The 16,026-nt window shown below is 48.6% G+C and overlaps 1 protein-coding gene across 1 annotated transcript; it reads right to left on the minus strand.

Annotated features, from left to right (window-relative positions):
* Window positions 1-273: 273 nt before the first annotated feature.
* On the minus strand, window positions 274-3,812 carry LOC125551635 (NADP-dependent malic enzyme, chloroplastic-like). Its single transcript, XM_048714908.1, has 11 exons — window positions 3,583-3,812; window positions 2,789-3,136; window positions 2,571-2,676; window positions 2,398-2,463; window positions 2,197-2,292; window positions 1,905-2,060; window positions 1,654-1,800; window positions 1,514-1,567; window positions 1,241-1,429; window positions 904-1,147; window positions 274-802 (listed from the first exon to the last, which is right to left on the minus strand). The coding sequence occupies exons 1-11, from the start codon at window positions 3,669-3,671 to the stop codon at window positions 585-587; spliced, it is 1,713 nt and encodes a 570-aa protein (XP_048570865.1). The 5' UTR covers window positions 3,672-3,812; the 3' UTR covers window positions 274-584.
* Window positions 3,813-16,026: the final 12,214 nt, after the last annotated feature.

Below are 16,026 nucleotides of genomic sequence, written 5' to 3' on the forward strand. Positions count from 1 at the left end.
AAATTTTCATCATGAAATGACATTCGCGGATGTCATGGTTGCCACCTCTTCCACGAATGTCATTCTTTGATGGAATTTTATGAGCACCGAAAACATTTATCAATGTTTGCTCTGGAATAATTTCAGAATTTTTTAAATTTTATTTTAATATTTTTGGATTTTTACTGTTCATCTGAGCTAATTTGAGCTCGAGCTCGGAAATTCTGCGTCCACAAACACATCCTAATGCTTCAGCACATTTGTCGAGCGTGGAAAGTAAAAGAGCAACCCTGGTAACACAAATCATCAAACTATTACACTCGTTTAACTCAATCTGACAAAAGAATCGACGACGACGACGCACCTCGACACAGATAGACAGGTGCGTGTGTGCCGTGCTCCCGTAAACAGTACATTACAGTACAAAAGTAAAGTAAAGTAAAGTAGAACAGCACAAGAGTACACATACGCATAGACGGACACAGAAAAAACAAGCCTATGTTTTAGGTTGCGTCGCTGAAGCTTGAGCTGGTTGGCATATGGGGGAAGGAGATTGATTTTATTGACTGACTCCGTCCGTCCTCGCCGCAAAACTGCCGCCGCGCTCACCTGTAGCTGCGGTAGAGCGGGGTGTACATGCAGCTCTCGGCGTACTTGAACAGGTCGTCGGGCCGCGGCAGCCGGCTGGCCAGGCCCAGGTCGTAGGCCTTGGCGGCCACCTTGGCGGCGATGCTGGCCGAGATCTTGCGGATGTTGGTGAAGGGCGGGAAGATGAGCCCCTTGTCGAAGTTCTCCTGGGTCGCCTCCTCCGCCAGCGCCTCCGCTGCACCCAGCCAAACCAAACACCATTCACCATCATCAGATTCAGATTCAGATTCAGTCACCAGCCGCCGCAAACGCGCGAGAGGAGATGCAGATACTTACAGGCGGCGAGGAGCATGTCGTCGTGGACGCGGATGGCGCCGGAGATGACGACGCCGAGGCCGAAGCCGGGGAACACGTAGGCGTTGTTGGACTGCCCGGGCACGTACGTCTTCCCCTCGTACTCCACGGGGTCGAACGGGCTGCCGCTCGCGAACACCGCCGTGCCCTTGCTCCAGGTGTAGGCCTCCTCGGCCGTGCACTCCGAGTGCGACGTTGGGTTCGACAGCGAGAAGATTACGGGTTTCTGCATTTCTCACACGGCCTCTGTTTAGCGTCTCTGCAGCTCGAATCAAGAAAGAAATGTGATAGGATTATCATGGCCGGACCAGCTGCGTACCTCGTTGAAGGAGGCCATGGCCTCGATCACTTCTTGGGTGAAGGTCTTCCCGACGCCGGAGGTTCCGATCAGCACGGTTGGCTTGATGGACTGGACGGCCTCTAGCAGGGTCTTCAGTTCTTCGTGCTCATGAGCGAACGGCTTCTTGAAGTGCTGCAGAGACTCTTTTCTGGACTCAACAAGCAGACCCTGCACAACACGAGCCCTACGTGTCAGAGACAAAACGTCGTGCTAAATCTTGCTGCAATTCCTGAGATGAGATGAGCGACCAACCTTGGAGTCCACCAGCCAGATCTTCTTGCGGCAGTCGTCCACCGGGAGTTCAGTCTGTAAAACGAACAATTCGACATCAGCGATACGTAATACACCATGGACTGGCTGATCCATAGGCAATGCAGAGCTTGCTGTCTTACGTGTTTCGACATCTCAAGAGCAATGAGCTCTGCAATGCCAGTTCCAGCCTCTCCAGCACCAAGGAAGAGGTAGGTCTGATCCACAAGGCCTCCACCGATCATCTTCAGGGCCGCCAAGAGGCCTGCGAGGACCACTGATGCTGTGCCCTGCAACACCACCATTTCTGTTCAGTGCCTCTGGAGATAATAAAGACAGTAATGCTTCACCTTGTGATGACTTGGTACCAACAGTACGGGAATGAATGAAGCACCTGAATATCATCGTTGAAGACGAGATGGCTCTTGCTGTACTTTGCGAGCAAATCGAATGCATTGTGGTTGGCAAAGTCCTCAAACTGGACCAGGACTTTCTCGCCGTAGTTTTGCTTCACTGCATTCATGAACTCTTGAAGAAGCTCATGGTATTCCTGGCAGCCATGAAACAAACACAAAGTTCAGCATCATCGACATGTCAAAAGAGTCTGCCCAGCTCACCAGCTGCAGAGGCGAGCTAATAACCACAGTATGCACTAGTAGACTGCTGCGTACAGCCATCGGCATTACCTCGCCGGTAGCACGCCGTTGACGGAGCCCGATGTAGTACTCGTCGTTGAGCAATGTCTCATTGTTGGTGCCAACATCGATGGTAATTGGCAGGCACTGCATCACGATCATTACATTGTTAATACTGTATAAATCAGTCAGCAGAGCGATCCACTGGTTTTGATCCTTGCATGCTTTCAGAACATTCAGAACCACACTTACAGCTGATGGGCGAACTCCTCCGAGGGCGGTGTACAGAGACAGTTTGCCAACCGGGATACCCATACCCTGCACAAGATCATCATAACATGCATGAGCATTAACAATCAGGAAAAGGTTTTTTTAAAGGAATCAGAAAAAGGTTGGTGGTGCATCATCCTTGAACATATTGATACCTGGCAGCCCAGATCTCCGAGCCCCAAAATGCGCTCGCCGTCGGTGACGACGATGACCTGGATGCTCCTCTCAGGCCAGTTCTTGAGCACCTCGAGCACCTTGCCCCTGAAAAGTGCTTGACATGTCAGACATGTACGCCAGTCTTGAACAGTTTACTGTCAGAGAGAAACGCACAGCGCTAGAGAGAGAGGGAGAAGAGAGAGAGAGAGAGACGCACTTGTCCTTGAGGCTGATGTAGAGCCCCTGCGGGCGGCGGTAGATGCTGCCGTACTTCTGGCAGGCCTCGCCGACGACGGGCGTGTAGACGACGGGGAGCAGCTCCTCGACGTTGTCGATGAGGAGCTTGTAGAAGAGCCTCTCGTTCCTCTCCTGGAGGTCCATCATGGCGACGTAGCGATGCAGGGGCACGGTGTAACTGCGGAGGTTGTGCATGATCTTCTTCTCCTGGTGCTCCTGGGAGACGATGGCCGGCGGGAGGAGCCCCCGGATGTAGTGCGCGTCGCGCTCCGCCTCGGTGAAGGCCAGCCCCTTGTTGTGCCGGGGGTCCCTCAGAAGCTGGTGCCCACTGTTGGTTGATTGCACGCAAGGAAAATGTCATCATGCATGTGTTAACGTCAAGAAACAGAGTAACGCAGACGAGAACTTTCAGCGCAGTGGTAACAAGGCAGGAGCAGGATATCCCAAAACGAAGAAAATATTTTGGCAGGCGTGAGGAAGGAAGGAAGGAAAAGATGGGTTTACAACCGTGCCCTAAATAGTCGCGATCGCAATAGTAAGTTGCCGACCAAATCCTAAGTCACACGAGACCACAACCGAAATCGCATGATCTCGCCGTGCCGATGCGGATCACCGCGGAAACACACGCACCGACGCACGCACGCACCATCATAATTTCTCAAGATAGCGGAGGTGGAATTGCCATGGAACTTCATTTCCGGCCGGAGGGGGATCTGCCGTAAGAGTGGCTTGGATCACGAAGCAGAACATGTCGGTTTTGGTTAGCGGCATTACCTTGCGACGGAGAATGACCATGGCGTGATGAGCTGCTCCTCGGTGGCCCTGTCCTCGCCGTAGACGTCCTCGACACCGCCGCCCGCCATCTCCTCAAACTCTCAGCTCTGGCGAACGCGCGGACGGAAGAAGCGCGATACGTAGCGCAGGATTGGGTTTGATTTGAATCGAGCTCTTGTCCTTTTTTAATGTCCTGGGATGGATGCGGTGGATGGTGTGGAGACGGGAGGGAGCAGCGTTGCCTATTTATAGAGGCCCCGTGGCCGCCGGGGAGGGCCCGCCAGGCAGAAGGAAGGGGAGCGGAGGGCGCGCCGTGGGAAAGGGAGGAATGGTCGGGGACGCGGATGGTGAGAGACAGAGAGAGAGAGAGACGAAGGTTCCTTCCCCGGTTGGTTCGGTCGTTGCCCATGACAAAGACAAGGGGAAACGAGGGGACTAAACAAACTCTTCTTTATTATATGTACTGATGTACACAATACAAAAAGGAAAGAAGAGGGAAACGAACATGGAGGGCAGCAGCCTCGCTCGGCTGCGGATTGAAGAAAGTGGTCGGCGCGGGGCACTTGGAATGGAATACTAGTATAGTCTCCTGCTCAATTGACAATTGTACACACACCCCTAGGCCCCATGGGCATACGGCTTGCTACCGGGCTAGTAGTAGTAGGTGCGCGCGTCCCTCTCCCTCCGGTGGAACCGCGAGACAGGAGTGAGACACCATGTCGACTAGCTACACCATGTCGACTAGCTATGGTCGGGGCCAAGAGCACACCATGAGTGGGAAGGGTGAGGTGGGAGAAAGGGGAACAAAGAAAAGCTTAGAGCATCCATAGCAACGATGTGCCAAGAGCGTCTACAACTGGACTTTGCAAATTCGGTCTCTCAAACGTACATGGACACGATTAGGTGCTTCTGCAGTGATCGGTTATGTCTTAAATTAGTCACTCTATATCTGACTCTCTCATATTTCAACATCTCTGGTTTCAAAAAAAAAATCAACATCTACATCCACACAAAGCATGCAAAAAAATGCTACGTACTACATACTATGCACTACCCTATCTACCTTTCGTCGTCGGAGATGTCCGTGACGACGGTGCCGGGCACCGGCTGGATGGGCGGATAGGAGGGCTCCGGCTCGACCTCACCCATGTAGGCGAGCATCTCAGCCTCCTCTGCCGACTTAAATAGCCGGGCTAGCCACTACGCGACCCGCCGGTGCGCCACGCGGCACCACCGGTCCGACGGAGGAGACGAGTTTCGGACCGCCGGGATTTCGGGCGTTTCCGTATGGGACCATGCCGTCAGTCCAACGTGGCGGGTGTGCCCGGGCGCCCCCATATCCGCCTCATATGTGAGCTGGATATGAGGGGTGTCGGTCAGCCTGGGCGTTTGAGGCCCGTTTGAGGGGGTCGTCTGAGTCAAGAAATCGTGACTAGTCAGTGCCCGGGCTGGCGGCTCGGGTGTTTGAGACCGGTTTGGGGCGCCCGGCTATAGATGCTCTAATTCGGCCTCTCAAATGCATGCGGACGCGCCTAGGCGCATCCGCGGTACTGATCGGGCACTCCTCATATTTCCCTTTTCACATCCACGTATCTCATATTCGCCACCCTATATCCATCTTATACATGCAACGTGAGTTACTCTACATGATCAAACAAACGGGTAACAAAATCGACTGCAAACGGACAACAAAATCAGCTGCAAAACGGATATAAAAGAGCTTCACATCATCCACAAGATCATCTGAGTTCGTCGCCGGACAAGTTCTTAAGCATCAACAACTAAAAATGATATAAACATTGGAGGAGGAGCGACATCACAACTTCCGCGTTGGGCCTTTGCCCTTCCAGTCGCCGGCGCAGCTATAGGCATCTGCGGCTAGTGGAGGATCTTGGTCGTTGTCGGAGGAGGTGGAGCTATCGTCGTTGTCGGTGTCGTATGAAGAGGAAAGACGATCAGCCCCTTCATCCGGCGGGCGGCCTTTTTCGGTTGTTGCTTCAGCTTGGCAAGCCGAGTCGCCTCCGCCGCTGCCTCCTTCGCGTCGAGCTTCGCCGACATCCTGCGGCGACGGTGCACGGACATCTCCGCCGCCTCCCTCTCCCTTGCCCGCTGCCTCTCACGGCACGCGATGGGCGCCTCTGATTCCGGAGTGCGCGTGCGGGCCGGTGGCGCGGACACTAGCACCCACCGTTGCCGGCATGGAGGAGCGGATGGGAGAAGAGGATGGCGTCGGGACGGCGCGGACTGTGCTATCTTGCCGGAGCTGAGCGTGGGCTCGGAGGGTCCATCTCCAACATCCACGCTGCGCTGGCACGGGAGCTGTGGCGACGCTGCAGATCTGGAGCTGCCCCTGGTGTCAACCTTGGACAGCTCCAAGGCAATGCGGGGGTCAGCTCCTTGTCGAAGTCGAGGTCGGAGCAGGAGTGGCTATCGGAGCTCGACATCGCGCCGGATATGATCGGAATGTAGGAGGGAGGAGGACAGGATGGAGCAAGAGAGGCGAGTGGAGTGAACCAGGGTCCGAAGTTGGAAGCCAGATTAGGGATTTTGTGGGACACATGTGGGGTCAGTGGTGGGCCGACCTGTCAAGCGGACGCGCCCGGGTGTGCCTAGGCTGCCCAATATCTGCCCTAGATTTGGGCTGGATTTGAGGGGCGCCGGACAGGCCAGGCGTTTGAGGCCGGTTTGAGTCGCCCGAGTGGGTAGATGTTTTGTGACCGGTTGGCCCGCCAGGGCGTTTGAGATGTGTTTGGGGCGCCCGGGTGTAGATGCTCTTATGATCCTTGATTAGGGTGACTAGGGTTAATCATAGGGCTCAAGACCTCGAATGTAAAGGTGGCGATGAGAGCCCCTTGGCTAGCAGAAGATGAGACGGTACCCTAGAATGCATGAGTAGTGATATTTCCATGTTGTCGGCCATGGTTCAAGGGTGGCGTGACCACCGTGATGGCAAGAGATAAGTGTCACAACGTCGGTCGTTTGTGGATGATGACCATGGTTGGAAGCATGACCACTATGGAAAGAGGCAAATACCATAGCATCGGCAATCGTGCTGAACTAGATGTTTGAAGGTCTTTATCGGTGTGAAGGCCCTAAACCTTAAATTGGCCAGGTGAGCATGGTGGCCACCCACAAGCAACCAAATTTTCTTCAATGCGCACATGTGGCACTATTACCCTCTTCTCGTGTTCCGGGAGAAACCCTAAATCAAAACCCGCAGATCGGGTGACAACATTTTGTAAGGCTTGCTTTTCTTCAAGGTGTTGGTCTGGAGTACTTTCCTCCCATGCATTGTTGATGGGCGGCCGACGGTGGGCGCGATTGTGTTTTGTAGTTGCGGGAACCGCCTTGAGAGGGGCCCTCATTTTGGATTATGTCTTATCGTCGATGCGCCTTTTTCTTAAGCTCGTCTCCAAGGGAAGCTCTCAAAAGCAGACATCACCGGGAGATAGGGGTCCTATGCTCCTAGGCGACTGCATAAGCTATACAATGTTACAACTCTCTATTGATGCATGTCTTCAGTCCTTCCTATTTGCAAAATCGCTTCTAACCGACAACCTTTTTTCATGGCAACTATAGCAACGACTAGCCGGCAATAGTTCCAACCTGGCACCCTTGTAATTTTCCACCATGCCCGTACCTGAACCAATTCTGACTTTGCAATGGCCGGGCATCCCATTAGCTTCAGGACAAGGCATACAATTCGTCACAACTCCAACAGTCGCAGACAATGTTGGGAATCTCTCTAGTGCCGGACATGCCCACCAACTGTTCGACAATATGCCTCAATAAAACAATCATGCTTTTTTTTGCCCCATAGCATTTAGCGAATCAATTTTAGGATGGCAGTTTCATTGTGATGCACCTTTAGGACTCATTTATAATGGATATGATAAATGACAGTCAAGATCCTCCAAATTATGAGATGTGTGATCAAATTTTGTCTTTGTTTGATGTTGGGAAATCGTCGAGCGCTCAAGGAAAAGAAGCAGGTGGAGGCAAGAGAAAATTCTTACTCAACCCATGAAAATGCCATGTTATTAATGCTTAGTTGGGCACGAAACATGGATCATGTATGTGAAACCGAGTAAAAGGGTTCCAAGTATTGGTAAAATATCCACCCATGGTACGTTGAACACAAGCGCTACGTGGAGAAACATCCGATCCACCACTCGCAAGGAGTGTTGTCTCCAACATAGATGGTCCGGAATCCAAGAGTCTATGAACAAGGTTCGAAATTTCTATGCACAAGTGGTGAATAATCACCAAAGTGGTATTGGAGTCGATAGCTATGTAAGTTTTGGTAGCTTCACATTGGTCATCATCTTTCTTGCTTGCTTCCTTTATCCCAGTATGTTGACGTGTGATTTTTGCTTGCTAGATGGGGTTTGCCGCCACTTTGTACCATCAAGTTAAGAAAAAAAAACCATTCATCGTGTGCCATTGTTGGATGGAATTGAATGAAAAACCAAAGTGGTCCAACCTCTTTTGAGATCTTAAAAACCCTATCAAGAAGAAGAACAACGATGGCACAAGCTCTAACCAATCTATTGGATTGGATGACGGTGATGAGTCACGTGGAAGGGCGGGCAGACATGGTACTGAGCCAAAAAGGAATAGTCACTTGAGGGGCACAAAGTGGGAGAAGGATAGGGTTGCATATGATGGTGCACAAGCAAAATGTATGGCACATGGACAAACATCTTTTGCAACAAGAGGCAGACACTTAAGAAAATTGAGGAGAAAAGGGAAGCAAAAGGAGGGGGAGAGGTACACGCTCTTTTTGGATGTGCAAAGGAATGAGTTCAATCAGGAGAGGCGCGGAAGAGTATGAACATTGAGAGGGGAGGATAGACATGGAGAAGCAAGAGAAATGACAAAAACTGAAAATTGAAAATGCGAAAACACACGAGGCAATTGAGCTTATGAAAGAGAAGATGAGGCTCGCGAGGATCATGGAGGAGTCAAGGATCAAGTTGAGCGACACAAGCATCATGGATGACAATTGCAGTAAGTGCTCCATCAACAAAAAGAAAGAGATCAACGACCACAACAACAGGGGTGATTGATTTCTTCATTTATTCTATGTATAAATTGTTGAGTTTTACTTATCCTGGATTTTTTTTGAATTTGTCGAATTGTTGAATTGCTTGTGTGCTATATTGACTGAGTTATCTATGTGCATGTCTTTTTATGAATTTGAGGTTTCGAATCTGATGGATGTGTTGCCCGGGCGAAGAAATGGGGGCGGCCAGCTCTTGTTCCCAGACGCGCTTGCTGAGATATAGAGGGGTCACATTTGCCAAATGTTGGAGATGCTCTTAGAGCAACTCTAGCAGAGTCGCCATATTGGCAGCCTCCATATGAGACATGAAACATTCTCTATATGAATATGGAGGCCGCGGTCGTTGCGCACAAATACAGAGTCGGCATAATGCGACCTCCATTACCTTGCATTTATGTTTTTTTGTTGTATCAACTCAAAAATTCACACTCAATTTTAGGGATTAGAACACTAATTTGAGATAACATTGCATTACAAAAGTGGTTACGTAGGGGTAGAAAAGATAATTAGCGACATATTTTTACTAAGCTAATGATTTCTTCGTCTTGTTGAGCACCAGTTGCTTCTTGCCACGATGACAATGAATGCAGTGTAGGGGCACATGCCTAAGTGATGACTCGACGTGTCCTCTACAAGTGACGGTGTGAAGGTCTGGCGACCTCGTCTCCGTCTCGTTCCTGTCAATTGCCATCGAGGCCGGGGACGACCTTTTTCCAAGAGAGGCAAGGCCCAATGAGGCGCGGTTGATGTCACCATGTTCATGTTGATTGTGTGTCATCTGATGTGCTCCCTCTTTGCCACCAAGTCCGCGTGATTCTCCTCGTCATGATGCTAGATAGTGCAGTCGCTCTCTATACGGAATGCCTACCAAGCGTCGGTATGCTTAAAGATGTTGCCGGGGTTGTCAACCGAGGCATGGGTGACACAACGCTCATCCCATGCCCCCTTAACAAAGTCACTTGGGAGCACGTGGTGCCCGATATGAGTTGCATGGACGAGACCTCGCCTGCTAGTACGGGATTTCACGTACTTGTGGCTGTCTTGGATATCCCAGACAATGGAGGAAGTCCCGGATTCCAATCTTGGCACTCATTGAGGGAAGGATCCTCCCGCGTATAACAACAATCCTTCTCCTCCTTTAGCGATGAGGGTGACCTCCTCCTCCGCCAGCTCCTCGTCCATCATTTGCTCCTCCTTTGAGAGCGACACCCGGCTCGACCACGGGGGAAGCGACATGGCGACTGAGAGGGAGAAAGTAGTTACGGGAAGCTGTGTTGGAAGTGGAGGTTGTGAGCTATTCGACCATGATGGCGACTTTTTTATAGCAGCAAACGAAGGGCGACGGGAAAACATGGCGGGAGAGACATTAGGCAGTTGGCACATGGCGGCTGTCACAAACTGTCATTCTTTTCAATGACATGCTTGTCTACGCCATTGACAGAGAGAGGAGATGGCCGCACGGGAGGCTGAGGAGGCCAGGAGGGTGATGAAGCTCACAAGTGGTTGGTGGATGGAACACGCTCCAAGCTCCAAATATCAAGGCTTACGGGTTCAATATGAAATGCCCTCCTAACGACTCTGCTAGAGTGTTTTTTTATTGTTGACAAAACTATCTTATTGATGATTGATGGTTATTATTATGTTGATGGAGCTAATACGACAACTCTGCTCCACGTTTTAGCTCCCCGGTGGTCCTTGAGCATGACTGCCTAGTGTGTGTGTGCCTCATATGAGTTATCCAGTAGGGGCTGATCACTGTGTGTCTGCCCTCTTTCTTTATGGTTAACAAGTTTTTAGTCCGATCGTGGCCACATGTGGTAAGCAGCGGTGCTAACATGTGGTCAGCACAGTCGCGAGACAGCGAGCAGCCAAGTCGCACGAACGATTTACAATTCCAAAATCGCACTCCCACCGAGCCACTGGATTTTATTTTTTTTTGAACGTACTGGAGTTAGTGGAGTATTATAGGAGTACAGGGAGATGAACTTGCGCGCGTTCGTTCTCAGGCCCCGTCGCTTTCCACCCGGTTTCGTCGGAGCCCGAATATAAAGAAAGAAAACTAAAAATGAGAAGAGGAAAAAAGGGACCGGTAATCCCTTCGCTGGTGTGTTCCCCAGCCCCAAGCTGAAGCTGTAGTACGCGTAGCCTTTTTTTTCTTTTGAGGCAAGGTACACGCGTAGCCGACGCCAAAAGGTCAAGCTCGAGAGTTTATACTGACCGGGCTGGCTGGCCTTGATTACTCTGACCCGTCATCAATTTTCTTCCCGTTGCCAAAGAAAAGCACATGCTCCCTCGGGAATTCAGCGCACGATCTTTCAACGGCCCGGAGTCAACGGCCAGCGGAACGTTGAACCATGAGCACGGATTCTCTCTAGTTCCACCAACCCAGCGACACATTTTACTACTCCCGTGCTGGAATGGAAGCGGTAAATTTTGAGAAAATGCTTGCAGCTCTCTCTCTCTCTCTCTTCTGCGGTGGTAGGTTTGTGCAGCGCAGGTGCGATCTAGGCGTGCATGTTCAGTCCAGGGGCAGGTGGTCTCTGGAAAGAGAGAAAAGCAAAGTTCGTTACGAGAAAAAATACGAACATGGGAAGTGAAAAGTAGGCGTGCACAAAGATGGTGTGGTGAGGCTTGGTCTGGTCGGGTGGCGAAAAAAAAAGGCTTGGTCTGGTCTCGCACGCGCCGCCGCGTCGATCGGGTCGCCACCCGACCCTGACCGGACCCACTGCCCGCGCCACCATACGACCTCACGGGGCGGACCGTGTGCCGCTCGGGGTTCGGCCGCTACCGCCTACCGACCCCGCGATATGATCTTTCCGCTCGTACACACTGACACGGTTGGCCGGCGTTGACCAGTTCGTGACCATCCTGCAGTGGTTGCATTGCATCTTTTTTTTTGGTCGTAAAAATGATGGATGATGTTTGATGAATAAATCGAAATGGATGATGTTGTTGCTGGTCTGTTGCACGCCATTTGGTTATGTCAACTTTCTTTATTTTTTTAATCTTTTTTCTTCTTTGCGCATCCTCAATGTATCTACTAGATTACTATATTGTGTTCTTGCAAATGTCAGATGTAATTGGTATTATCTTCATATTAATATATTACCCGTTATCAAATAATGTTTGTAAGCATCCTTTTGGAGCGACCTGCATCAATGCTTTAGACTAAAGGATCAGTTGGTGTTGTCTACAAGCATACGCTTGGGCGCTTGAGGCCTATATATTTGATTAGTAGAATTTTTGAGGAATAGAAAAAAGAGTGCAATTTTCAAACATGATACTTATAAAAAATTCCTAAGGAATCAAATCCTTCAAGAATCCTATGACATTCTTTTGAATCAAAGGAGCCCTTGATCTTCGCACAACTAAGCACCTACTTGATTAAAAAATGCAACTTTTGTAGAGAATTCTATATTAAGAAGTTTTTTCTAAATAAATTGTTTGATTTAATCACAGGTCACACTAGATTTTATTGTAAATTTTCTATCCACCTAACCTCTTGGAAGTTTTCTCTAATAGTGAATACTCTATTTCCACATTCTTCTATTCCTTGTTTTGCATCCTATGATACAAAGGGTCCATTTTAGAACCTAGGCCCACATCGTAGCAAGCCCAATAACACCAAAAGGTGCATTTTTTGTTGGCCTCTGGATATCCCTTTATCTCTTTTTTCTCAAAAACCCTTATTTCCACATCTAGAAAAAACCCAAAAAGTATGCATGTACACATACATGTATAGTAGGTGCATACAAAATTTCATAAAACTATATATCCATTCGAGATATACCCAAAAAAATACAAATACATAAATCAAACATGTTTTTTGGTCAGAAAATTGTTTGTTTTGTGCATGTTGCAAATTTTCATAGTATTTAATGAAAAAAATACAGATACATAACTAACATGTATAGGTTTTTACATAAAAATAAATTGAGTTTTTGAAACTTTGAAATGTCATCTTTACTATTATTTTCAAATACCAGGTTCCAAGGAACCAGGATCTTGAAAGTTCAAGCTCTAACAACACACATTTGTTAGCAAGGTTTGATGTCGAAACCATTTTTTTTCTTTCTTTTTCACCATCCTCACAATGGCCCAGCCATGCCAAGGCTAGACACCAAGGCCGGAGAGCGACAACGTGTTGGCGCCGTAGTGCAAGAAATACGAAACAAATTTGAAGTTCAAATGTCATTTTGAGCTTTCCATGGAAATAACTATTTTTTACATGAAACATAAAGTTGAGTTCTGAAAGATCATGCGGTGCCCCATGTTTGATTTTGGTAATATATGACAATCTCTGTGGACTAATGGTTGTCTTGAGTTATATTTGAAGGGCTTGTCCATAAATTTTTCTTGAAGTCCATTTGTTGCTTTCAAGGATAGTATGTGATGACCAAGGTGCTATTCAAGAAATTATAGAAAAGATTGATCATATGAGAGGTTGATCAAGACTAAGTCAAAGAGTGAATCAAGCTGATCAACACATAAAGCATACAAGATATACTGAGAGGGATCAACATGGTCTACCTGAATCAAAGATTTTGGTAAGCATTGTCCATTACGCTTTGTGTACTAACCCATGATTTACGTGAGAGTTTTAGGTGGGGTTAGGTATGTTTTCATGGGTTTGCATCAATAGAAAGATCTCATACAACCCATGGAGGATGACATCAAGTGGTGATCGTCATCAAGATTGCGGTGTGCAAGTTCAAGTGGTGCATCACGAAGAGATCAAGTGCTTGAAGCTTACCGTCCATTGTGGTGGCAATGGACTTGTGAAGATGTGTCGAAGAGTGACTCACCCATAGTGGAGTATGGGGGAGCAATTAACTAGTCTTCATCGACCAATACAATAAAAAAAGCTGGTCCAATTTGAGAAAGACAAGATCGCCATCATCTAGCTCAAGTGGACTATGTGCAAGCTAAAGGTTTGCTCTTAATAGGTTTTCTATTTTACCGGTCTCATGGTGGTAGTTGGAAGATCGGATTATAGGATCGATTGTCGTACAATCAAGGGGGCTCTCAAGTTAGTAGCGCGATCATATCGTTCGTTGAGAGCTCAAACCATTGCATCCTTGCATCATCTTTCTTGGTTCTTGTTTGGTGTTTCTCTTTGTGACTTTTAGAGGTTATGGTCATCTTCATGACAAGCTCGAGTTCATCGAAAATGGAGTTCACATGCAGCTTCTATGATGTTTTCGATGTTGGGGTTTTTGCCAGTTCTTCATTCACAGAGGTTTACATCTCTACTGCATTCATAGAGGTTCTTCATAATAGGTGCCGTCATCTATCCAACAAGCTTGAGTTTGCTCAATTTGAAGCTCATTTGTAGAAGTTATGGTAGTTCTGGTTTTCCTGCATCCATCTGTTTTACTTAGGCCTTTTGTTGCACTCTAGCAGCAGTACCACTCTGGTCTGCGGTAGTACCGCTTGTGCGGTACTTCTGCGATTCCAGTGCTGCGGGCACTTTCACATATTCTTGGGCTTTTGGATACTATATCACCTCAGCGGTAGTCGAGCGGTAGTAGAGCGCGGTAGTACCGCTTGGGCGATACTTCTGGCCTTCTACTACCGCAGGAACTTCCGCTTATATCCTTGCTTCTGTATCCTTTTCCACTCAGCGGAAGTGGAGCGCGGTCTTGGGGGGCACCCCCTTTGGCCGCCGCCCCTAGGGTGGAACCCTAGGTGGGGGCGCAGCCCCCCTCTCCCCCTATATATAGTGGAGGCAAAGGAGCAGCCCACAGACGAAGTTTCTTCTCTTGTTGGCGCAGCCCTACCCCTCTCCCTCCTCGTCTCTTACGGTGCTTGGCGAAGCCCTGCTGGAGTACCACGCTCCTCCACCACCACCACGCCATCGTGTTGCTGCTGGATGGAGTCTTCCCCAACCTCTCCTTCTCCCCTTGCTGGATCAAGGCGTAGGAGACATCATCGGGCTGTATGTGTGTTGAACACGGAGGTGCCGTCCGTTCGGCACTAGGATCATCGGTGATTTGGATCACGACGAGTACGACTCCATCAACCCCGTTCACTTGAACGCTTCCGCTTAGCGATCTACAAGGGTATGTAGATGCACTCTCCTTCCCCTCGTTGCTAGATTACTCCATAGATTGATCTTGGTGATGCGTAGAAAATTTTGAATTTCTGCTACGTTCCCCAACAGTGGCATCATGAGCTAGGTCTATGCGTAGTTACTATGCACGAGTAGAACACAAAGTAGTTGTGGGCATCGATATTGTCAATTATCTTGCCGTTACTAGTCTTATCTTGATTCGGCGGCATCGTGGGATGAAGCGGCCCGGACCGACCTTACACGTACTCTTACGTGAGACTGGTTCCACCGACTGACATGCACTAGTTGCATAAGGTGGCTAGCGGGTGTCTGTCTCTCCCACTTTAGTCGGATCGGATTCGATGAAAAGGGTCCTTATGAAGGGTAAATAGCAATTGGCATATCACGTTGTGGTTTTTGCGTAGGTAAGAAACGTTCTTGCTAGCAACCTATAGCAGCCACGTAAAAAACTTGCAACAACAATTAGAGGACGTCTAACTTGTTTTTGCAGCATTTGCTATGTGATGTGATATGGCCAAGAAGAATGTGATGAATGATATGTGATGTATGAGATTGATCATGTTCTTGTAATAGGAATCACGACTTGCATGTCGATGAGTATGACAACCGGCAGGAGCCATAGGAGTTGTCTTTATTTATTGTATGACCTGCGTGTCATTGAACAACGCCATGTAATTACTTTACTTTATTGCTAACCGGTAGCCATAGTAGTAGAAGTAATAAGTGAGCGAGACAACTTCATGGAGACACATTGATGGAAATCATGATGATGGAGATCATGGTGTCATGCCAGTGACGATGATGATCATGGAGCCCCGAAGATGGAGATCAAAAGGAGCAATATGATATTGGCCATATCATGTCACTATTTGATTGCATGTGATGTTTATCATGTTTATACATCTTATTTACTTAGAACGACGGTAGTAAATAAGATGATCCCTCATTAAAATTTCAAGAAAGTGTTCCCCCTAACTGTGCACCGTTGCGAAAGTTCGTCGTTTCGAAGCACCACGTGATGATCGGGTGTGATAGATTCTTACGTTCACATACAACGGGTGTAAGCCAGATTTACACACGCGAAACACTTAGGTTGACTTGACGAGCCTAGCATGTATAGACATGGCCTCGGAACACAAGAGACCGAAAGGTCGAGCATGAGTCGTATGGTAGATACGATCAACATGAAGATGTTCACCGATGATGACTAGTCCGTCTCACGTGATGATCGACACGGCCTAGTTGACTCGGATCATGTAATCACTTAGATGACTAGAGGGATGTCTATCTGAGTGGGAGTTCATAA

Source organism: Triticum urartu, chromosome 1 (assembly GCF_003073215.2).
Source record: "Triticum urartu cultivar G1812 chromosome 1, Tu2.1, whole genome shotgun sequence".
NCBI classification, from domain to species: domain Eukaryota; kingdom Viridiplantae; phylum Streptophyta; class Magnoliopsida; order Poales; family Poaceae; genus Triticum; species Triticum urartu.